The sequence below is a fragment of the Toxotes jaculatrix genome, chromosome 3 (assembly GCF_017976425.1).
Source record: "Toxotes jaculatrix isolate fToxJac2 chromosome 3, fToxJac2.pri, whole genome shotgun sequence".
Classification (NCBI taxonomy): Eukaryota; Metazoa; Chordata; class Actinopteri; family Toxotidae; genus Toxotes; species Toxotes jaculatrix.
In genome coordinates, this window is record NC_054396.1 from 9,089,225 (window position 1) to 9,112,833 (window position 23,609).

At 43.1% G+C, this 23,609-nt stretch overlaps 1 protein-coding gene across 1 annotated transcript in view; it reads left to right on the plus strand.

Annotated features, from left to right (window-relative positions):
• Positions 1 to 210: 210 nt before the first annotated feature.
• LOC121179077 (A disintegrin and metalloproteinase with thrombospondin motifs 9-like) overlaps positions 211 to 23,609 on the plus strand; it is a 39,978-nt gene continuing 16,579 nt past the window's right edge. The window contains exons 1-27 of the mRNA XM_041033681.1: positions 211 to 371; positions 703 to 1,100; positions 2,468 to 2,630; positions 4,180 to 4,517; positions 5,203 to 5,286; positions 5,392 to 5,516; positions 5,713 to 5,753; positions 5,897 to 6,002; positions 7,126 to 7,272; positions 7,932 to 8,073; positions 8,727 to 8,831; positions 9,931 to 10,076; positions 10,451 to 10,632; positions 10,799 to 10,935; positions 11,894 to 12,011; positions 12,153 to 12,248; positions 13,360 to 13,526; positions 13,736 to 13,865; positions 14,908 to 15,034; positions 15,145 to 15,355; positions 15,485 to 15,649; positions 16,465 to 16,626; positions 17,605 to 17,724; positions 19,506 to 19,613; positions 19,694 to 19,861; positions 21,746 to 21,991; positions 23,425 to 23,586. Of these exons, the coding sequence (XP_040889615.1) occupies positions 275 to 371; positions 703 to 1,100; positions 2,468 to 2,630; positions 4,180 to 4,517; positions 5,203 to 5,286; positions 5,392 to 5,516; positions 5,713 to 5,753; positions 5,897 to 6,002; positions 7,126 to 7,272; positions 7,932 to 8,073; positions 8,727 to 8,831; positions 9,931 to 10,076; positions 10,451 to 10,632; positions 10,799 to 10,935; positions 11,894 to 12,011; positions 12,153 to 12,248; positions 13,360 to 13,526; positions 13,736 to 13,865; positions 14,908 to 15,034; positions 15,145 to 15,355; positions 15,485 to 15,649; positions 16,465 to 16,626; positions 17,605 to 17,724; positions 19,506 to 19,613; positions 19,694 to 19,861; positions 21,746 to 21,991; positions 23,425 to 23,586 (4,191 nt within the window). The 5' untranslated portion in view covers positions 211 to 274. The remainder of the gene's footprint in view (positions 372 to 702; positions 1,101 to 2,467; positions 2,631 to 4,179; positions 4,518 to 5,202; positions 5,287 to 5,391; positions 5,517 to 5,712; positions 5,754 to 5,896; positions 6,003 to 7,125; positions 7,273 to 7,931; positions 8,074 to 8,726; positions 8,832 to 9,930; positions 10,077 to 10,450; positions 10,633 to 10,798; positions 10,936 to 11,893; positions 12,012 to 12,152; positions 12,249 to 13,359; positions 13,527 to 13,735; positions 13,866 to 14,907; positions 15,035 to 15,144; positions 15,356 to 15,484; positions 15,650 to 16,464; positions 16,627 to 17,604; positions 17,725 to 19,505; positions 19,614 to 19,693; positions 19,862 to 21,745; positions 21,992 to 23,424; positions 23,587 to 23,609) is intronic.

Consider the following 23,609-nt stretch of genomic DNA (forward strand, 5'->3'; position numbering starts at 1 on the left):
CCCGCCCCTAGTTGGGGAGAGAGAGAGCTGGTGCACAGCGGAGCCCATCGCAGTTGACTGTTTGAGCAGCAGTATGCATGTTCGCCAGGGACTCCACGAAGCGCTCATGTCCCAGCAGTGTATTTCACCGGCCAGAGACCATCTAGTCAAGAGTCGAGGATAATAAGAATTGGATGAGGCAGGCGGACCGGAGGCGGAAAGCCCGGAGTGACCGGAGGAATACAGTATTACTACAGGACTGCAGGCTGCCGCTCTCCTCTGAACGTGGACAATCATGCATGTGCTCTTCTGGGGCTTGGGGTTCCTGCTATTCCCTGATTTCTTGAATGTAGTCGCATCTACAGGGAGATTGCCTTTGAATTCAAGTACAGGTAAAGTATGCCGCTCTGACAACCCCCGCATTTTCCCCTCATGGAGTTATTTTCTAACACGGAGGGCGCAGAATGAATGACTTTTCAGTTCAGCCAAGCACATGACTTGCAGCGCTGTCTAGATACATAAAGTGGCTATCATTTCCTTGCAATGCTTTTAAAACTGATTTTTCTTTTCTTTTTTTTTTCCAAGAAAGAAGACATTGATATCTAAATCACAATCTTTCAATTAACACACCTGGGCTCTTTGATTTGTACTAATGCTTTTGGATTGCTACTTAAACCTTAGTTGCATTATCATCATTATTGTTATTCTGCCTTTATTCCACAGTAAAAGAGGAGGTCGGCGCTTATGAGATAGTAACACCGGTGCGAGTGAATGAAGCCGGTGACAAATTTCCCACCAGTGTCCACTTCAAGAGGAAAAGACGGAGTTTGGACGAGAGCACCGGGAATACTACGGATCACTGGGCCTCGCCAAATATCCACTACAGGATATCTGCTTTCGGACAGAACTATCACCTCAACCTCACGCTGGACTCGGGATTTATCGCACCTTTCTACACTGTGACAATACTTGGAGTACCCCGAGGAGATAACATAACGGATTTTGCAGCAGATGGGGAGGTGGAGGAGGAGGAGGACACGGAGTTAAGGCACTGCTTCTATAAAGGACATGTAAATGCACAAGCAGAACACGCCGCGGTCATCAGTTTGTGCTCCGGACTGGTGAGTTTTTACGCACGGTTACAGCAGCCGTGCATGTGATGACTTTACGGCTGGGTGTTTTACTTTTCCACCAGGGCTATGTAGGGTCCATTACTGCTTACACAAGACTTGAAAAGCTGCCTTAACTTTGCCTTTTCTTTTTTTTTTTTATTGTGCAAACTTGCGCGCCACCTGCTTTTTGTATTGATTGTGCAAACCGGTCACACATTACACTTTTTAAACATGTTTGCCTACAGAACTCCGCCTACGGTAGAATAAGAAAAAAAAAATTATTGATATTTTGGACGAAGTAAAGAGAAACTGCTTTTGAAAACAAATGACTTGTTAAAGTTTATATTTGTGGCAGGGTCCTGTTCTGGGGCGCGTCCATAGACTAAAGACCTCTCCAAACAGCGAACAACTGCGCTGAGTTGCAAGGATGCCAAGTTCACTGCACTGAGTCAAGTTTTATGAACACTACATCTGACTTCCATGCCTCTCTCTCTGTCTGTGGTCTCCCGGTAGTCGGTAACGTCTTTACGCAGGCTACAGCGGGAGTACGGGTGGTGCTGACGTCATCACGACCCCCCCCCCCCCCCCCCCCCCCCCTCCCTCCTCCCTGTCTTGCTGAAGCGTGAGATTTGGAGTGGAGCAAAAGTGACTTTATACATAGAAACCACAAGATGAGAAAGACATTCAGGGAGTCGATCTGACATGTTTCTGTTTTTCTAATGATAATTTTTGTCATATTGTTTAATCAGGGATTGTAAATGTGACTTGTGCCAAATATAATTGTGCCAACCTTGTATCAGCCCCCAGGGCTGCCATGATGCTTCTCCAGAGCTGATGAGCAACAAGTCAAATGTGCTTTGCTTGGCATGTAACTTATCTGGAACATCGCAGACCCCCAAATAAGCCATTCACACTAAACGTGCCATGTTAAATACGTATAGTAATGCTTTCAACATGCTTGTCAAAAACATGCAGTCTCACCGTTTTTTCCTGATAGGCATCACAGGACTCACTATTATCCTTTTCCTCCAGTTTTGGGCACAGCTCTTAGATGCATGCAAATTCACTTATTTCACCTTTTTAGAAAAGCCCTTGGGTCTCAGCATTGCTTATTTTCTCTAATGAGCAGTAAATGGGCCACATTCCACTGCTGCTTGGCATAAATATAAGTAAAACATACATTTCATCAGAGAGGTATAGTTTTTAACTATATATATCTTTGAACCATATATTCCCCTTGGTCCTGTCTGTGTGGGTTTTGCAAGTTCTCTCCTTGTTTGCTTATGCTGATTCCTAAAAAGGAATAAGCTTTTCCAGAAAATAGATGGATGGATGAAGACTAACTGCTATGCATTATTTTTTTTTTCTTTTTCCAGCTTGGCACTTTCAGGTCTCCAGAAGGGGAGTATTTTGTGGAGCCCCTACACAGCTATCAAGGAGAACATTATGAAGAGGAACACACAAAACCTCATATTGTTTACAGGAAGAGTGCACCCAAGAAACAGACATCTGGGGAGAACTCAGCTTGTGACACTTCAGGTAGGGTGTGTTACATGATACGTATGCATGCAATTTGCACAAAGTCCTTGTATGTTACATGTAAATGTAACCTTGATGCCTCCACACATAAGCTTGTAAAAAGCGTTGATTCAGGCTGCATCACTGAGGTGCTCGAGCCAGTCAGCTGACATGAATGTCTGCTCCAGTCAACCCTCACCCAGTGTCCTCTTACTTTAACCAGCACAGTACTGCTTCTCCTCGATGGTTGGTTCATGTGCGTGTAAGTGGTTGAATGTTTACTTGGGACACATGTTGATTTTCACTAGGCAGTTTGCTCTGTGTGCATCTGTATGTGCATGCGTTAGTTGACCTTTAAGTTGGTTCCCACAGACGGAATCATTGCATCACCCCAAAGTCTCCGCTATCAGTTATAACAGGAACAGATTATGTAATAGTAGCTGAGCTTTTGGGGCTATTACAGTAATTGTACTGTGGTACTGTGGAGTCATTTGTAGCTTATCTGGTTAAAACAACCAAAGCCTTTGAGTGTGTTTGATATTGATGTAGATTTTGAAAGACAAAGATTAAAAAGAAGAAAATGTGTCATACGTCTTGTAGACGTATTCTTTACTTTAAAATAATAGAAAAATTACTATGAAGAAATCTTTAATCTTTTGGGAAAATTGTAGTTGTTTAAACAGTGTAATTGAATTAAAGTTAAAGATTGATGTGAAACTATCTCAGCTCACATATCATGTGGTAGCCTGCGCAGCCCAGTACTTACAACTGCAGCACAGTAGTGAGGAAGCTTTCCAACTCCCATACAGGAAAAATCATTTGGAAGTATACCCTCGTATCATCTCATCTCATCTCAGTTTACTGGCTGAACTTCCTGTTGACTCTTGTACTTCCTCTGCTTCTTTGATAAGAAAGCTGGGTAGACCCACTGCCGTGATCATGCAGTGTAAACTGTATAATAGCAAAGTGATGCCAACTTAAACCTGTCAAATAATCAAAACTAAGAAAACAGTGACGCATTGCTGGTGGTCCAGAGAGGGTGATCTGTATGTGCTGAGAAAACAACAAAAAAAAAAGACAGGCTTTCAGCAGTTTTGTTGCCATGTCATGATTAAAATCAAACTTTATTTCTCTCAGTGTTGAGAAGTTTTTCTGTCCGTTTCTTGGACTGCCTTCTTTTGGTATGTGTGCTCCATTTTTTTTTATGGCTGAGTGCCAGGTTTACCTAGCCTGAACTCTTTGCCCTCTTCTCTCCCCTCTTCTGAAAGAGGAGGGAGAGAAGAAAAAAAGGTCCTCCAGGCCATGTTAATTTGTCAACCCACTCTTTGAGCAACAATAAACAAAAGAGAGAAGGAGGCAACAACACATATTAACAATACCCACTTCCAGACAGCCAACTCACCTCATGCATCTCCATATTCTGAGACAACTTCAGCTTAATTGTAAACACATCCTCATGACAAACATTGATTTATACCTTGTCTGTTTTTCTGAGTGATTGTATTTCCCACCAGCCCTACATCTTTGTATATTTACACATGCTCCATTCCTTCTTGCTTTTTCTCCCTAGGACACAAACACAGACATAAGAGGCACAAGCTGAAGAGAAGGACAGCGGCTGGGGTGACCACTGTGTCCAATGCAGCCCCGGTGGTCAGCGCTGGTATATTCAGTGACGTGGAGTCATTGAGTTCTCGCTTGGCCAGCAATGCTTTACTCAGATCAGAGAGCGGCAGTGCTAGCGCTAGACCATCAAATGATAGCAGTGGTGACTCAGGACCTCACAGGAGATCAAAACGCTTCCTCTCCTACCCGCGCTTTGTTGAAGTCATGCTGGTGGCCGACAGCAAAATGGTGGAGCATCATGGCAGCAACCTACAGCACTACATACTCACATTAATGTCTATAGTAAGTTCTGCACTGTCAAATAGCTTCATGGCTGCTAGTAGAGATTGTTTGGTGGAGGTGGAAGTGTGCTTCCAAGTGTGTAAGTCTTTATTCCTGCTCACACATGAGCAAAGTGTAGCTGTGTACATGCATTGGTGCACTAAACGTATGTACCTGTTCTGCTTCGCTGTTCGTAGTGCAAGTTAGGCAGCCTTTGGAGGCGGGCCATGGGAGGGAAAAGGGCAGCCTAGGGCAGGGGTAAACACCACTTTCAAACGGCCGGGGGGAAGAGAGGGCAGCTTGAGGGAGAGCCTGTCTGACAGCTTTGATGAATGTTAAAAAAATGAGCTCAGGTATGTCACATAGACCGCATACTCTCGGCCACTTCAAATACCAGCTTCCGCAGGCGTCTGGGGCCGACAGTCCTCAGGGGGAGGCTGAGATGACCTATATTCTGTTCTTGGCAAAGGCTGCCTTCTCCGCAGGGGCTTAGGCCATTATCAACTTGATCCTCCAATCAACCAAATTCCCCAGTACTCGCTTGCAAGTGCAGAAAGGTAGTGCATGATAGAGTTAGAAGAAAAATATACCGTCACATTTCAGCTGGGTGAAGTTAATGAAAATATCGTAACAAATTAAAACTAGTCCTATCTTCAAAATGTTTTCATTCAGAGGTTTGAGGTTGTGTTTTGTTTCCTTTATTCAGGTCTCTTCCATCTACAAGGACCCCAGCATTGGCAACCTGATTAACATTGTGATTGTAAAGTTAGTCATAATAAACAACGAGCTGGTGAGAATCCTACATTTGATTTAATCTCCATACTTACAAGCAAGTATGTGATGTGCATACTCATTAATCAGCACCTATTATTACTTCTGTTTGTATGTTTCTTAGGATGGTCCGGTCATTTCATTTAACGCACAGACCACTTTAAAGAACTTCTGCATTTGGCAGCAGAGCCAGAACATCCTGGACGATAATCACCATTCCCATCACGACACGGCCATCCTCATCACCAGGTGCAAGAAAAATAATAAACTATAATAAGGATAGAAATTCCGGGTGAATCAGTTGCATCAAAGGCTTGGATCAAATGAATGGAATTGCTGTTTAAAAATGAACCTGAATAAGAGGAATGACCTGAAGGTTGGTTTAAGTGTTCTTCTTTTGTTTAGTGCCATTGATCATGACCCATTATCTATGCCTTCACTACAGGCAGGACATCTGCAGAGCAAGGGATAAGTGTGATACGTTAGGTGAGTGGATTTTTTTAAAATAAATGGGTTGATAGACTTATAACCAAAAACAATTTTTTACTTTATGTGTTGATGGTAACAATGATTCTGATGGAAAATGATGATGGTGGTAATGAGGAAGACTGAAGCCTGTTGTTATTTAGGACTTGCAGAGCTGGGCACAGTGTGTGATCCTTACAGGAGCTGCAGCATCAGCGAGGACAATGGACTCAGCACTGCGTTCACTATTGCCCATGAACTTGGCCACGTGTAAGTAGAGCATGTCTCCACTGATTGTTTACCTCAAGTAATGTCATCACTCCTCCTAAGTGAAAGTTTTGGCTTCAGCGAGACATTGGTAGAGCTTCAAAGGTCTTTCTAAGAATCCACAGATGCCTCTTGCATACCGGTGGTCCACACACCACCTGTGCCATCCTTCCTCTTTTCTCAGTAATTTCTGACGCTTTTACTTGTATCTTATCACTTCTCTCATTATTTTGTCTGCCCTTCACTTTGCATAGACCAAAGTCATGAGCCAACCAGAGCTGAGAGGGGCTTGGCTTGTTACACTGGAAACTGTTACAGACCTTAATAGCCCTCATCATTTCTAACAAATCATAACTACTAAACACAAAGTAGCACTGTTGAATCCCGTGTTTATTCACATCAGGTGATGACAACATGCTTGACGACCGCTTAGCCCCAGTGTTATGTGGTACCTGTACCTGTGGTGGGAGGGCTGAGCAGTCAAAGGGAGGGCTGTGGGCAGTGTGTTGCTGTACCTGTCTACCACCTGCTGGGATCATATTTGTTCACCCTGCAGGAGCTTGGATGCTTCCCTTATACTCACTGTGCTCTGCTTTTCACATCTGAAATTTTCTGCTATATCTATTGGCCAGTAGTCATGTAATTTAATATCGTGCTAGTGTCTTTACACACTCTCCAAAGGCAGACAGTACAAACACTCTGCATTATTTTTGAACAGGTTTTCCCAAATCCAATAACACAGTGACAGCTGAAATATAGAATTAGTATTTAAATAAATAACTAAATAAAGGTCAAGCAAATGAAATACACTGAGCACAAAATCTACTATTTTTCAATTGGAGTATTGTCCATGTTGGTTAGACATAACATATTAAAACACTGAAGACCCTGCCAGAAACACTATAGAGGCATTCATCACCATAATACTGAGATAAATGCTTTAGTTACATTTATCTCAGCCAAACAGTGGTTTTACTGACCTGTGCATCTGTGTCTCATAAACTGCAACCAACAGAATTATTATGAGAAAAAGTATAGAAAAGCATTTTTTTCAACCCTCCCAGTTTTTGTGTTAATGTGACATTTTGTGTGATACTGGAGCATGTTTTTCTGTTTTCTCCGCTAGGTTTAACATGCCTCATGATGACAGTACCAAGTGTAAGGAGGATGGAGTTAAGATTCAGCAACACGTGATGGCTCCCACGCTGAACTACAACACAAACCCTTGGATGTGGTCCAAGTGTAGCAGGAAGTACATCACAGAGTTCCTCGAGTATGTCATACTCTTTGCTTCGCCATTGTTCCAAACATGCATGGGGATTAGATCATTTAGATGATGTTTATCTGCTTTTATGGAGAAATCACTGAACAACTCGAACAGCCCAGAGTGAAATTTGATAAACAGTAAGTCAAGTAAACATGACCTCGAAAGCTCTGGCCAAATAACCTTTAAAGATGCTGTATTAAAGAGATATCACAATATGTTTCCTCAAACACACACACAGAGTTCATGCACACTTTTCCACTTTTGGTAGAAACAGCCAAAATTTCAGATCATAAATGCAAATAAATTGGCATCATTTCTCAGGGCTGTTGTCTACTCAACCCGTTGAATAAAAAACAGAGAACAACTTGTGTAGATAAGAGTATCTATCCAAGTTATCTGAAATCCTTTTCCATACCCCAAACTATCTATCAAAGTTCTCCCTGTATCATTCTCCCTGTAACTCCTGACATCAAAACCACTTACTGCCTATAGCAGACTGAATATAAACAGAAACCTGTCAAGAAACAGTGTAAGCAGTCTGTACAGTAGGGGTTCTAGATATGTACGGAAAAATGACCTCTCCGGCTGTACTGAGTGTGTTTTCTGTCTGTGTCTCTTGTTTTTCTCTTTTTTCTTTAAGTCATTTTATTTTTATTTCTTAATAGCACAGGATATGGTGAATGCTTGCTCGACGAGCCTGTTTCTAGGCCGTACAGTCTCTCGCAGCAGCTGCCTGGACGGATATACAATGTCAATAAACAGTGTGAATTGATATTTGGGCCGGGAACGCAGGTGTGCCCTTATATGGTAAGTGGAGTTGGTGTGTGTGAAGCTACACTGTCATGTTGCACATGTGAGTCACTGAGGGAAGCCTGTTGTGTTATGTGCTGCAGAGGTCCTCCGCTGAATTTGAAGCCTTTAAAGTCAATCGCTGTATTTAACAACATACTGACAGTTCTCCCTGAGATACAAACACAAATATACATGCAAGATATGATATCTCAGCACCTATAAATTCTGTTCACAACTCCTTGAAACATAAATAAGAATATGTGAGACACCTGGCACTGTGAAATAGCTTTCCTGGCTCATGTTTTCTGCCCAGACTGAAAGGTCATGCAAGCAACTGGCTGAGAAACACCTGGCAAATGAGATGGCTGATGCAGCAAATTTAGTGTATGGACTCACCTTCTGGCATAATGCCAACTCAAATCCATATATTAACAGAGTTGTCTACAGTGAGGTTATCTAACATGACATTTATGTGCCATGGCTTGTTCTGATTATCTTTTTTTTTTTCTGGAATCTCGGGGGTTAACACTTAAATGAATATATCTGTTTGTTTGTGTGTGTGTGTGTGTGTGTGTGTGTGTGTGTGTGTGTGTGTGTGTGTGTGTGTGTGCGCGTGCGTGCGTGCGTGCGTGTGTGTTTTTTTTTTTTTTTTTTTTTTTTTTTTTTAGACTCAGTGTCGGAGACTGTGGTGCACCAGTCCAGAGGGTGCCCAGCAGGGATGCAGAACCCAGCATATGCCATGGGCAGACGGCACCGACTGCTCCCCTGGAAAGGTAAGCATCATGTAGATATGAACACTGGTGCTCAGACAGACAGCGTTGTTTTTAGGAGCATTAGGAAGTAAAAAGTAAAAGGAGAAAGGCCATTGTTTTTGATGATAAATACATTTTCAGAATTAAGAAATATGAAATTGAATCGCATTTTGTTAGAGCAAAGGTTTAGGGATGAACGCGTAAAGGGAAAAACTAGTGAAGTGTCTTAACACTCTGTGGGAATGTTACATTTTTATCCGTTACATTATGGTTTACACTCATATGGTTCCGTGTTATGATCTGACAATCCTCACCGCAGTTCCTTGTTTTGATCTTTCAACTTTTTCCACTGACTCATGACCATAAAATTGTTCACAGGCGTTTTAATCCGAAGTGCAAAATGACAAAAGAAAACAAGTTTCTAAACATTTGCCAAAACTCAGATTTGCCATTGACACGTGTGTAAACTTTAGTAATTGCACATGGCTGGCATGTAAGTAGGTGGCGTGAAGTTGTGAATGATAGTTGCTTTCTAGGCAACGGTCTTAGTGTAGCTTTTAATTAGGACTTTCTCACTAACCCCTCGCTTCCTGCCACTAAGACTGAGACGACATGAAAGCAACTAAGTCCAAAGATACACACACACACACGCTGAAACCTTTTTGTGTTTACACCAGCCTCTCATCCCATGCCATGCCAGAGTGCACCACAGTAAAAACACTTAAGCTCGAGGCTGTTTGTTGAACAGTGTAAGATTATCCTCCTGTTATAAGCTGAGAAATATTTATTGACTTTGTGTGTGACGTTTTCTTGTCTCCCGTCCAGCCAGATGCAGCCGTGAAATGACTTTTTCGGTTACTTTTTTCCATTTGCTTCACTTTATAATTTCTCCCAGCTTAGCATCAAAGCACAGGAGAGCAGATAGATGTGTTGCCAGTTTAGTGGATAAGATTTCATGTGTTCAATCTGTTTCTTTTTTTTTTTTTTTGTTACTTTTTATCTGTCTTACTCTTTAATTTTTCATTCTTTCACTTGCCTCAATCTCATCTCTCCTTCTGCTCCTATTCATGCTGTCTTCATTCATCTGTCTTTTCTCCTCTCCCTTACTCTCCCATTGCAGCACTGCAAACATGGCCTCTGTATAGCCAAAGAGCATGATGCCACACCTGTGGAGGGGGCATGGGGAGTTTGGAGCCCTTTTGGTACCTGTTCGCGGACATGCGGCGGGGGCATCAAGATAGCTGTGCGAGAATGCAACCGACCCGTGTGAGCAGTCACTCTCTTTGTAGTCATGCATGCGCAGTGGACCTTGTCTCCATCTTAGCTGCTAAAGTCAGTGTTCCATAGATCAATCTTCCTTAAGGGAATTCTTTCCATAGCTAGTGTTCATCAAGACAGGCTCTGGTGGCAGACTTACTGGGTTGTTTCCTGGTAAATACGGAGATCACTGAGTCTTCTTGAATGTTGCCTTTCATCCTGGTTTAATGGACATAATGGAAAATGGAAAATAATGGGGCATGATGAAAATTAATCTCTACAAGTAGGCAGTAGGGGAAGAATTCTCACTAAAAGCATCTACTTAAAACATTTCCTAACTTAGACCAATGATTGTCCACTCACTTCTATGGTTTCATTCCCAGGCCCAGGAATGGAGGAAAGTATTGTGTTGGTCGCCGGATGAAGTTTCGTTCCTGTAACTCTGAGCCCTGCTCCAAGCAGAAGAAGGACTTCAGGGAGGAGCAATGTGCTGCTTTTGATGGCAGGCACTTCAACATCAACGGTCTACCTCCTAATGTTCGCTGGGTGCCCAAATACAGCGGAAGTGAGAGTCTTTTTTTTTTAATTCATTTATTTAGTTTTTAGTCAGTGGCATTTTGCTAGCTCCTACTGTTAGCCCTTTTTCGCTAATGATTAATAGACATAATGTGAGCTTTGCATTGATTACTATAGGTATTAAGCATTTGTCTCACTCTTTCCCTGCCTGCCAGTCTTAATGAAGGACAGGTGTAAGCTGTTCTGCAGGGTGGCGGGCAGCACGGCCTACTATCAGCTCAGGGACCGGGTCATTGATGGCACGCCGTGTGGACCTGATACCAACGACATCTGTGTCCAGGGCCTGTGCAGGGTGAGCTTCCTAGCGTTCACTAACTTTGAAACATTAGCCTACATGGTTCAGAATCACATGTACAGCTAATTTTGGTACCACACGTACAGTTTCTAACGGTTAGCGTTTGTACAGTGGCCCTTTAGTGTGGATATTATCATTTCTGCATCCTTACGGCAAATATATTTAAAAAGCAGTTCAATCGTTTACCAAACCAGGCTGTGTTTATGTCCCTCACCCCTTTGATAGACAGTTTGAAAGCTTGATTACTAACACGCCATACACATCAATATTCCTCTTGAAAGAAACAGTGGGTTGCGCTGTGTACACTTTGAACCACACACAGTGTTTTGGTTAGATTGTGGTTCAGTAAGTTTCCCTTCTGGCTTTGGCAAGTGGATTTTGATCTGTGGTGCTGCACTAAAATTAAGCTCTTCATCCTTGATAGAAAATCAAAAATGTCTCTTGCTACAACCAATTATAAGCACAACAGCTCATGCCATTTCTAGTGTGTTTTTTTTGAAGGAAATTTATTTCAGATGGGTGTAACTCAATAAGTCCTTATGTAACTATTTTAAGGGTCAGTGGGTTTGATTCTTTCTTTCATAATCAGAATTTCATCAAGAAATAAACAAGTCATGGGCAAGTGGAAGACCATTTATGTCATGTTAATACTGCGGTGTTGAGCTTTTGCCAAGTAACTGAAACTAAGGAGTGTTAGCTGAAGAGAGTCTTTTATTTGGTTTTGAAAAACCAGTCTGACCTCCCTGTTTTTTCAGCCTTTTAGTGTATTGTCATATAATTTATTCTGCATTTTGTCCCTCTCCTCTTTCTCACCTTTATCCTCCACATGATCTGCTTTCTTGCTTTTTGAACTTCTCTTCCACTTTCCCTCTTTTTGTCCCTTTCCTGCTACTACTATTGATATTGCTTTATATTTCATCTATCCCTCGTGTCGTTTCGCCTCTTTACTGAGCAGCAAGCGGGCTGTGACCATGTATTGAACTCTAAAGCCAGGAGGGACAAATGTGGCGTGTGCGGAGGTGACAACTCTTCTTGCAAAACTGTGGCAGGCACCTTCAACATTGTCCGCTATGGTGAGTTACAGCCTCTTTTATTACACTCTCATTTCACTTTCAGCAAATGTTACATTGCCTCAGCACATAAATAACACTGACAGTGTAGGAACAGAACTCGGTACATTAATGATTTAAACACACTTCTCATGCCATTTGCAGGCTATAATGAAGTAGTGCGAATACCTAGTGGTGCTACAAACATAGATGTGCGTCAACACAGCAACTCAGGGAAACCAGAGGATGACAACTACCTCGGTAAGACACTCAACCTTTTAGTTTAAAAAAAATGCTGTTTCTGTTTTGTGCTGTTGGAAACGCTTCTTCTTTGCGTTGCATGTTTGATCTCTGTCTGCCTTTCTTTGTGAACGACAGTGCTCAGATTTTAGTGTAAAGCCATGTACTGCTGAGGAGCTGGTATGTAGTGTGCATGCTAATACATTAAACTAGGCCTGTGGGTACCATTCCAACAAGGTCAGTTAGTTTATAAGCTTTTGTGTTTTGTGTGTGTGCTTACAGTAGGTGTGTACTTTCCTTGGTTCCGTGAATGTGTGTCTTTCTGTACCATACAGTGTGCCTGTCTGTCATTTTTGGAAGTGGATGCTTTGTCAGCTATTAGTGTACAAGTCTTATTGCCACGAGCATGCTAATACTCAGCTAGCCCTCTGGGTACCATTCCATCAAGGTCAACAAGTGTGTGTCTTCATGCTTTGTTATTGTTGTTTTTCTTTTATTCTCTGTGTGTGTTTGTTTGTCCGTATGCTTGATTATATGCCACCATGCAAACTTCTGAACATAGTTGTCATCCTTTATTGTGTATGTGTGTGTATTTGTATGTATTTGTGTATGGACACAGTCATTAGGGGCCCAAACTAGGGACGATTTTGCCGGAATGAGGGCCGCTCTCCACGGCCATATTAGTGTAATGTGTGAAATGGCGAGGAAAGTAAAGGCAGGAAATTAGCTCCATAATCGCATTAGGGTGAATGAGTGCAGCAGACTGGCTGTTGAACAGAACAGGATGCCCCTGGATGGGACTTCTCCAGGAACAGAGGATTATTTTACCCCAGTAAGGCTTTACTGCTGCATTCTGCATGTGCCTTACTGTAAATGAAAACCTTAGCCAGAGTTACTAAGCTGCCCTGTCACTTGCAAAAAAGTTTTTTTTGTTTATATTAGCTAGTTTGTGTCATAAAAACAGTAATTTTCAAAAAAAACTTTCAAAATTTTTCATTTTTCTCAGCAGTTTGTAGTTTTGTACTAATCAAGCGAAGATGGTTTGATCTTAGGTCGAATACTGCCCGTTCTGGTCCTCTGTTTCAGTGGGATCAAGCACAGTAAGTGACTGCTGTTTTCTGTCTCCCTGCAGCCATATCAAATAGCCGTGGAGAGTTCCTGCTTAATGGAGAGTTTGTGGTCAGCATGTTCAAAAGGGAAATCAAAGTAGGAAATGCCGTCATTGAGTACAGTGGCTCTGACCATGTTATTGAGAGGATCAACTGTACCGACCGTATCGAAGAGGAGATCATTGTCCAGGTAAACTGTCATGATCGCTTAGGAAGTACAAAGTTAAACTAGTTTAGAGGCAGTGGCATGAGTGAAACGTACTGTATGAGATTTAAAAGATAACTTGCAGGATATTTTGAATGTGGGAACTTAAATGCTTCTACAGTCTCGCCCTCCAAAAGTACTTTTATTTTGGAAGATGTGAACAATCAATATCACATTCCTTTCATTTTCCTCAGGTGCTGTCGGTTGGGAACCTTTACAACCCAAATGTCAGGTATTCTTTTAACATCCCTATAGAGGACAAACCTCAGCAGTTCTTCTGGGATGCCTATGGGCCCTGGCAGGAGTGCAGCCGCCTGTGCCAAGGTGAGGGGGAGGCACAAGGGGTTGGCAGGGTGAGGTGATGGGAGTGGTCAATGATAAATGCAGTGGCGAGTGCGAGGATGAGATGGAACAGAGAGAGGAGACGTGGGAAACACTGAGCCAGAGGCACAGGGGAAAACAGATTGTCTGGCTAAACTTGACAGGCACATGCTAGACATATAGGTTTGGAACAAGTGATTCAAGTTCTGCTTCATAGTAGAATCTGCTGTAGCAGATTACCGTCTTTGGCATGACTGTGGATATGCCAGAGTGTGTGGGTGTGCAGAGGTGGATTGCAGGTAAACTCGAAAACCTGACATGTGTTATGGCTCGAACACTTTGTTTGAGAATCTCTTTCTCCACTTTTTAACACTGGCCTGCTTGAACAAGCAACAGTAAAATCCGAAAAGAAACCAATGAGTTCACACAGGGGGATAAATAGCAAACATGTAAACCCCTCAGCACCTTTGATTCTCAGATTTATATGGCTTTTCTGCCAGCCTGAGACACACTAAGCTCTCATAGTACTGAGCTGATAGAGGATCTATTTCCTGAAGCCACATGAGGTTTAAATCTCTTGTCCCTGCTGTAATTCAGTGCTGGGATGTCACCAGAGCCGTGGTGAAGCACACACACTTAGCTGCTGGTATTCATAAGGATGCTATTGTGCTTGAGCAAGCTGTAGCATTGACTCAGATAACTAATTGCAGGATCTAAGATCAGAAAGGGGAAGGTGGTGGAGTTTCATTGGAGTCTGAAGTTATGAAACCCTAGATTGCAACCCCACTCAGGAATTTCTGTATACTCCCTTGTAAATTTCATACAAAGATTAACATACAAAGGGAGAAAAGTCAGTTTTCTTTACTTAACAGCCTAAATGTGAAACGCTTTTTTATATATGCTTCACCGTAAAATGATGAAGGGAAAAAATACTGCTGTGGGTGCAGTTGTTCAGTTTTGTTTTTATATTTTGTGCTTTAGAATTTCAAGAGATACTTTGACTTTTTAAATTCAGCCCAAACCCTTCGTCATTGTGTCTTAATAGGAGAGCGAAAGAGGAAGATTCTCTGTAGCAGAGAGTCGGACAGGGTGGTGGTGTCAGACCAGAGGTGTCACGGTACAGCCAGACCTGCCGTCATCACTGAACCCTGCAACACTGAATGTGAACTCAGGTTTGTATTAACAATTTAACCAACTTTTAGTCCTTGGATTATCAATAAACGTCATCCTTCTTGACATTCAGAAATACTGACAAGAATTTACCCTATCACCCTTGATGCAGGTGGCACGTGGCCCGTAAGAGTGAGTGCACAGCTCAGTGTGGTCTGGGATATCGTACCCTGGAAATATACTGTGCCAAAATCAGCCATGCAGACGGCAAGACCCAGAAGGTTGATGACCGCTACTGCAGTGGTCAGCGCAAACCTGATGACAAGGAAGGTTGCCATGGAGACTGTAACCCGGGTGGCTGGGAGTACTCGCCTTGGTCAGAGGTAAGATTGTTGAAGAAGAAGAACTGTGGGGTTTGTGTGTGAGCACACATGCGAGCGTGTTTGTCAAAGTTTATCATGGGTTGTATATACATGTTTACGCTTTCTGATGTTCAAATGTTTGTGCCGCAGTGCTCCAAGAGCTGTGGTGGGGGCACTCGCCGTAGAGGGGCAGTGTGTCGAAAGGCAGCTGAGGCTGGTGGTGATGAGAGCAAATGCAGTCAAAGGGACAAGCTGACCGTCCAGCCCTGCAATGAATTCCTCTGTCCACAATGGAAGACTGGTGACTGGTCTGAGGTCAGTTCACTTCTGATTGTATTGTCTTTGCCCTTAATGGAAGACCAGTCTGATATCTACTAATCACATATAATGATCCGTACAAAGGAAGTGGATAGATTGTGGAGATGATGACGAGCACATACGCTGCATGTTTACATTATGATGTTTGTACTTTAAATTCAAACGAAGAAAAAACACTTGAGAGAAATGACGACTGTGTCATCTGAGTTTCTGTTAAGACGTTTGGTTACATAAAGCTTATGCATATATATTTATCTGTGAGGAAGACTTCGTCACACTGGTGCTTATGTAGCTGGGTTAACTCAGTAAGAGAAACAGACTCTAGTGTAAGTACTGTAGCTCTGAGCCAGCAATGATCTGGGTCAAATGTAAAATCCCAGTATTGTGCATGTCTCAGCTCTGGGAGAGTTACTCCCCTCCTTACACTACAGTGAGTGTTAGGAAATTTGCGATTACAGGGTAAGATTGTACTTAGCTGCTGTACAGGTTACACATTGCAGAGCAAGGAGCTTGCAAAGCTTTGGGCTGCATTCCAGGAATATTTGAAGTCTCCCATGTGGTGCAGCTAAATACAGCATACACTTTACTGTATACATACTGTGTGCACTGTACTCACACATAAATAAACACACTTGTCCTATTTTTTGGGCCCTCGCAGCCGCCATTTATTTTGAAGTCTGTATAGCATGCTGTACACAACACCAAGTGATTTTTCTCTGTCATAAACTTATATTCCAGTAGGCTGAATGGCTGATAACAACCAGTGTAACTGGTGTAAGCTAACTCTAAAATCTGAAATATTTACCCATCAGTGCCTCGTGACATGCGGGAAAGGCTACAAGCATCGTCAGACGTGGTGTCAGTTTGGTGAGGACCGTCTAGACGATCGCTTTTGTGGCTCGTCTAAACCCGAGTCAGTGCAGACGTGCCAGCAGCAGGAGTGTGCCTCTTGGCAGGTCGGACCCTGGGGACAGGTGAGTCACCTCCTTGTATACACTTAGACACTGTTGTACACTTTGTTCAAGGCTGTCAAAAATTGTTGCAGCAAGATCATTTGTGGGGTTGGTGCAGACACAGTGGAACAGCTGATGGACAGCTGATGCTAAATAATTTATTTATGTTCCAGAACAAGTGAAACAGTATATCACTGAAGTATGTGTATATATTGACAGGCTGACATACTTCTCTGATGAATTCTCCCTAGACGTAAACCAGGGGGAGGACACAGATAAGCTAAGCTCCTCATTAATGCCTGCCCTTTTTTTCTTTTGCCTGTTTAGACACTGAGCACATTCTGCAAAAATAAATATTCAAATTCTATGGATGGTATGGGTAGGCATGTTCTTCTACAAAGCTTTATACGGGTTTGTGCACACAGTACATGGTGTCTGTGTCTGTCTGTGTGCATGCTCGGCTTCATTCGTGCATGTGCACAGAGGACTGAACACCCAAAAATGTGAGACATTTTTGTGCCCCCCTCCCGCCCCCCATCAGAGGATGTGCGCATGTTAAGGTATATTTGAAGTTGTTTAATGAAGCGTGGTCAAATGGTAGTTGAAGTTGCCGCCACACAAGTTTGACCCTGTTTCACTGGAGGCAATGAGGCAGAAGAGAACGCAGGGTAGTACCCTCTGACTTGGCTACAGTGGAAAAAGGACAATGCAATGTATATGAGCAAGGGCTCTTCATGAATTAGATTTCTGAGACCGTTATCTGCTTGAAGCTTGGATCTTGGGATGTTTGTCAGAGGAGTAGAGGGGTAAAATAAGCCTTTTTATTTGCTGAGCCTGGTTTACAGTTTTTTAATTGTTTGTGTTTAGGGTTTGCTTTGATGGCTCAGATGTCTGTCTGTTTTTGCTTGCCTTCCTCGCCTTCTTCTTGGTTTGGTCTTAGGATCACTGTTGCTAATATTCCCCTACCACTCCTGTTTTTTTTCCCCTCTTTGAACCCAGTGCACTACCTCGTGTGGGCCAGGCTACCAGATGCGAGCGGTGAAGTGTGTGGTTGGCTCTTATGGTGCTGTCATGGATGACACTGAATGTAACGCTGCCACCCGACCCACCGACACCCAGGTAAGGAGATCATAATCTTATGTCCTTCTTCATGTCCATCTTTTCTGCCTCTCTCCAAGATCCTTGTTCTACTTCCCACAGTCTCTTTATCTCTTCCTTGCTGCAACCGCAACAATTGTTCCCTGGTTGAGTCTCAAACAGATTCGTACTGCATGGACAGGAGAAAGCATCCACTTTCATGCAGACACAGTTAAATGCACACATTTCATTTCCACCTGGTCTCAATAAAGCTATGCTGTCTGATCTAGTCTGGTCTAGAGGGAAAGGTTTACCAGCCTCAACATCCTCACATAGAGACACACAGCTATCAGACAGAATCCCTCAAAGCCCAAACGTTGCAGGATTACCGTACAGAGTTATTCTTCACAAAACTTTATCTTCATTATATGAGAGACTCCTCAAATCTAGCAGAAGTCAAGTTTGTCCTGTAAGTATTTACTCTTAGACTGAATCTTGCCCATACACTCATTTGTTAACATGCTTTAGTTGTGACGGTAGTTCTTGGACATGGGACCACAGACCTAAATAAATCATAATTCAGAGAAATATCACAATTTACATTCAATAGATGTTCTTCAAATTACTAATTGCAAATATATAAAGCAGGTTAGTTGAAAAATCATGCTATAGTTTGAAATATTTGGTCCTGCAGTCTGAGAAAGTGCAATGTTTCTCTCAGGTCTGTGTGCGTAATTTTTTTGTGTTGTCTAAATCTGTTTGTGCGCCTCGCAAGTGTTCCACACAAACACAAAGAGACACAGAAAAACCAAGGAAACCTATTTTGAGCTGAATGAGAGTTTTGTTTGGTCAGCATGGGGTGTAAACCCATTTCAGAGGGCTGAGCATGCAAACTCAGGATGAGGCCCCCCTCTAGTCGAAGCGGCTCTTAATTCCGGTGCCTGGGCCGGCAGAGCCAGTGACCCTGAAGCAGTCGCCCCACCTTGTGATTCTAACCAGCCAGCCATGAAGTGGGCCACCAGGCCGCCTGTCCCACCACCACCGGCCACCAGGCAAGGCTTAGAAAAATGAGGGACACATAGATGGATGGAAGTCTGTCTGAGTACAAGGACCTGTTATATATTCTGCCTGGGCCTGTTATATATTCTGTAAAAGCTCTAAAGCTCTATTATACACACTTAGAAACTCACATGATCATCACAACATCAGTTATATTTTATCAGTTGATACATTTGAAATGTTACTAACATGAAATGTGTGTAGAGCTACTTTTACATGGTGCCATGAGGCCTATTTGTTTCTGTTAGGTGGCGGAGTGTGGAATGTGGAGCCTGCTCAGATCCTGTGCGACCTGATTAAGGCCCTCATTCCTAGAGACTGGGGGTCAGAGGGCACCAGAGGGCATGAGGGGGGAAAAAGAGGAAAGGGCGGAAGGTGAGGGACAAGGGGGTGGATTAGGGGTGGAGTTTACAACCACGCCAGCATGGGCATTGGAGCCCTGAATACCACTCCACTATGACCTGTTATGACAGGGATCAGGGCTTTATGCTGAGTGGCTTACTGCCACAATCCATAGTTTGAACTGACGGGGCGGACCCTGTTAATGTTGTTTTGGTAAGGTGGGGGGAAAGGGCTGATGGGAAACACAACTGCCCCCAAACGTAGAGCTGAAGGAATATAGTTTAAGTTGTAAATGACTGTTCCATGTCAGAGGAGCTATCTCTGATATTCATGGTATTTTGTGGTCAGGGACAGATGTTGTTACAGTATATTCATTTTGTTAATCACTGCATGAACGGGTGTATGTGTCCTTCCTTCCACAGGACTGTGAACTGGCTCAGTGTCCCAGCAGCCACCCTGTTCCCCCGGGGACCAAAGTCCCCTCCCACCAAGGCCACAAAACCCAGTGGCGGTTTGGTTCTTGGACCCAGGTTGGCTGCCCTTGCATGTTATCATTCCATTTGTCTTTTCGTTGGTTTCCAGCTTTTAAACTTGTTCTCCTTCACACCAGTGTACTGCCAGCTGCGGCAAAGGGACACGGATGCGCTATGTGAGTTGCCGTGACAACCAGGGCGGTGTGGCAGAGGAGTCAGCATGCGCCCACCTACCAAAACCCCCTGCGAGAGAAGTGTGCTCAGCAGTGGCCTGCGGACAGTGGAAAGTGCTGGAGTGGACAGTGGTAAGAAAACCACCTGTCATCTTCATTTATTCATCTGTATCTGACCCATTTGTCATATATCACCTCAGAATTACATCGTCAAGCTGCTGCGCTTAAATGAATGCAGTCTCACCCAGTGTTGGTTGATTAAACTAAGTCATCAATATTGCCATCCAGATGTTTGTCTTCCTGCAAGGTTTATTTATTTCAGCGTACTCTAAATTATTTTTCACCTACTCTGAAAATTAGGGCCTGGGCACGCTGTGTAGATGTTTGTGTGAGCAGGGATGTGGGGACAGGGTGGCAGCTGGAAGGCAAGTGTGTATCGATGTCTGGAGGAGGTCTGGAATGAGGCTAGAGATGCAGCACATGCCTTTCTATGGTTGTGTAGATATTTCTTTTCAAATCATTGCTCACAACTTCAATGGGCTGTTTGGTTTTACAGTTAAGGTTACAATTAGATTTAGGTCAGGGTTAGGGTAAGGAAGCAGAGAATGCATTATGTTAGCAAGTGTCCTCAGAACTACAGAAAGACCAGTGTGTGTGTGTGTGAGAGAGAGAGAATTGGAGTGAGGCACAAGTTTCTGGAGCTGGGAGATGCAAGGGGCTGCAGTGAGGGGCTCCAGTCTTGTTTACAGATGTTTCTCATCAGGGTCCTGGTGATACAGTACAGCCAGACTGCAGGTCTGGTCACCATACACACACACACACACACACACACACACACACACACACACACACACACACACACACACACACACACACACACACACACACACACACACACACACACACATGCATACACACCCACGCATACACCACCAAGCCAAAGACACTCATTGACCCCCAAAAAGGAAATAGTTCATCCCAAGGCCAAAAAAGATTTCAGAGGCATATCCCAGCCACAAACACACACACAAACACACACTCCATTTACTAACCTAAAGCAAAATAGCTTTCTTTATCTTGCAGTGTCAGAACACTCCAATATGACAGATTTTTGTTATTGTTCTCAGAGTCTGCACAACCCACAGTATGTTATCCAGCAGCTTCATTTAGTGCCACATCATACACACTGACTTTATGTATGTAAAACCTTCTTACACTATCTAGAATCATGTGAAATCCATAACATTGTGACAGAGCCGTGTAAACCTCTGGACAGTGTAATCCCAGGCGAGGTTTTAGAGTAGTTGGCTGTTGCATAAGTATAATAGATCATCTTATGCAAGACAGAGAGTGGACTCTGCTAGGGAGGAGCTGAGTGAGACACCATTAGTGCTTGGTGGAAGATTTGCCTTGAGTTATTTTCCTAAAAAAAGAAAGGAGTGTACTTTTACTAATAATGATATAATAATTATTATTGTAAACTTGTATGGCGCATTTCTTAAGTTACAAGGTCCTTTAAGGAGATGCTGCATTGTCAGCCAGTACCAAAGCCATGGCAATTTGCTGCATGCCATGTTTAAGTGGAATATCGGCATCATGAAGTCAAACTTGTGCCTTGCCATTGTTTCTTATCTGTAAAATTTCTGGGCAGTTTTCAAAGCTGAGCAGAGGCGTGGAGCGTTTTGATTTAAGTGGCATCAGATTCCATCTGTATACAGTTAACATAGTTCTGCTGGTTGCCTCGGGTTTTGGCCTTCAACATGCTGTGGGGTGGTTTTTCATTTGAGTGTCAGACAGCTGGAACTACGGTCAACACCTCTGTGTCTGAGGCAATAGGAAACAGGTCACCAAACTGGGAGTGAGTTTCTCCTGTAAGGTCCTTCAATAAGGAATAAGGAGATAAAGATAAATAGAAAAAGATTGTATGAACGTATGTTTGTTTACATGCAAATATGTGCTTGCATGCATTTACACTGATAACTGACATCTTTATCCACTGTATGTGTGTGTTTTCAGTGCTCAGTAACCTGTGGTCAGGGGAAGACGACACGGCAGGTACTGTGCGTCATCAACGACCAAGAAGTGAACGCTAGTGAATGTGACCCAGATGATCGTCCTACCACAGAGCAGGACTGTGCTATGTCTCAATGCCCGTCCCGCTCCAGTGACTCCCGACCTTTGCCGTCCTTACCAAACTCCAGCGCCAGGAACAACCTGCCCCGTAGCCTGTCCCACCAGTGGCGGACTGGACCGTGGGGCGCGGTGAGGCATTTTACTGTACACACACAGCAGCATCACAGTGGTCATCAACCATTTCTCTGGGACCCGATATATGCAATAATGTGCTGAATCTGTTGTTTTTGTAAAGATCTTACCACTGAAAAAAACGCTAGTCCATATCAGATGTAGAATTCAAGTCCATTCTTATCTCAGGCACAATTGTACCATGTCAGTTTTCTCTTGTTAGTCAGCTAACAGTAGTAATTTTCTTTATGGCATTGCACCAGTTGAACCATCTGATTAAAGGAATAAGATATATTGGGAGATATGCCTCTTCATGACAAGAGTTAGATGAGAAGATTGAGAACAGTTTCATGCCCGGATGGTAAATATGAAGCCACAGCCAGCAGCTGGTTACTTTTGGTAACAGATTGAAACAAACATAGCATTAATAGGAATGTTAACTTGTGAGCTTTAGACGTCCCTGTACACTGATTTTGAGATGTTCGATTTTGCCCCATTTCCAGTCTTTGTGCTAAGCTAATCTAGCTAGCTTTTGGCTGTAGCTTCATATTTCCTATACAGACGTGAGAGTGGTGCAGATATATAAGTAAGTGAATAAGCATAATTCCAAAAATGTTAGACTATCCCTTTAAGGTGTCCTATCTAAGTTTGTGCTCAAGATACCAAGTATTCTCTGCGTCCCTTGTGTTTTTGGAACGTGGCGTAGTTGAAACAGTAATGTAAATGGCCAAGTAATTTCTTACAACAGTTTGTTAGCCAGATATTTTCTTCATACAGTGCATTTTGTAGTCGATGCACACACTGACACTCATGAAGTAAGGCTCAGTCCTCCAAGCCCTGTATAACCTTTTTTAAGACAAGGCCTTTGCCATTGTGATGTAACACCACAGGATAGCATGACCCAAGAGCCTCAGCCTCCTCCCTCCTGTGGATCTCTGTCTCTGTATTGTTCAGCTGTTTTTTTTAAAAAACTGGGTCAGTGATAATGTCTGTCCAAAAGTAACTCTGACCTTTAAATAATTCTGGGAAGTATTCAAAGCTATTTGTGGTGACTCTTCCTTCCTCTGTCCTGAGGATATATATTTTAATATCGCAGCAGACGTTGTTACTCATTTGACATGAGATGTCTCTTACTATTGTTGTCTGAATTTTTCTAAGAGTGTGTGTTGTGTGCACACTGTATATACTGTGTACTATGTTTATTCCTCAAAATGTGTACTGTGTGTACTTAACCTACCAGTGATTTTCCTATGTACACAAAGACGCATTGATTTAATACTTTGCAGATGGGAGTTTTACTTTGTTGTGCGTTTATACGTCATCATGTCTACGTGAAATGTAAATAATATACAGTATTTCCCTCTGGGACTCATTTACACCTCTGCCCTGAGCATCTGTTTGTGAGAACCATCTACTTGACAGTGCACACTCTGCTCTCTCTGTAACAACAGTGCTCCAGCACATGTGCAGGAGGTTTCCAGCGGCGTGTAGTAGTGTGCCAGGATGAGAACGGCTACCCTGCCAACAGCTGTGAGGATCGCAGCCGCCCCAATGAGCAACGATCCTGTGAGTCAGGGCCATGTCCACAGTGGATCTATGGCAACTGGGGAGAGGTAAGACAGACACCACTTTACTG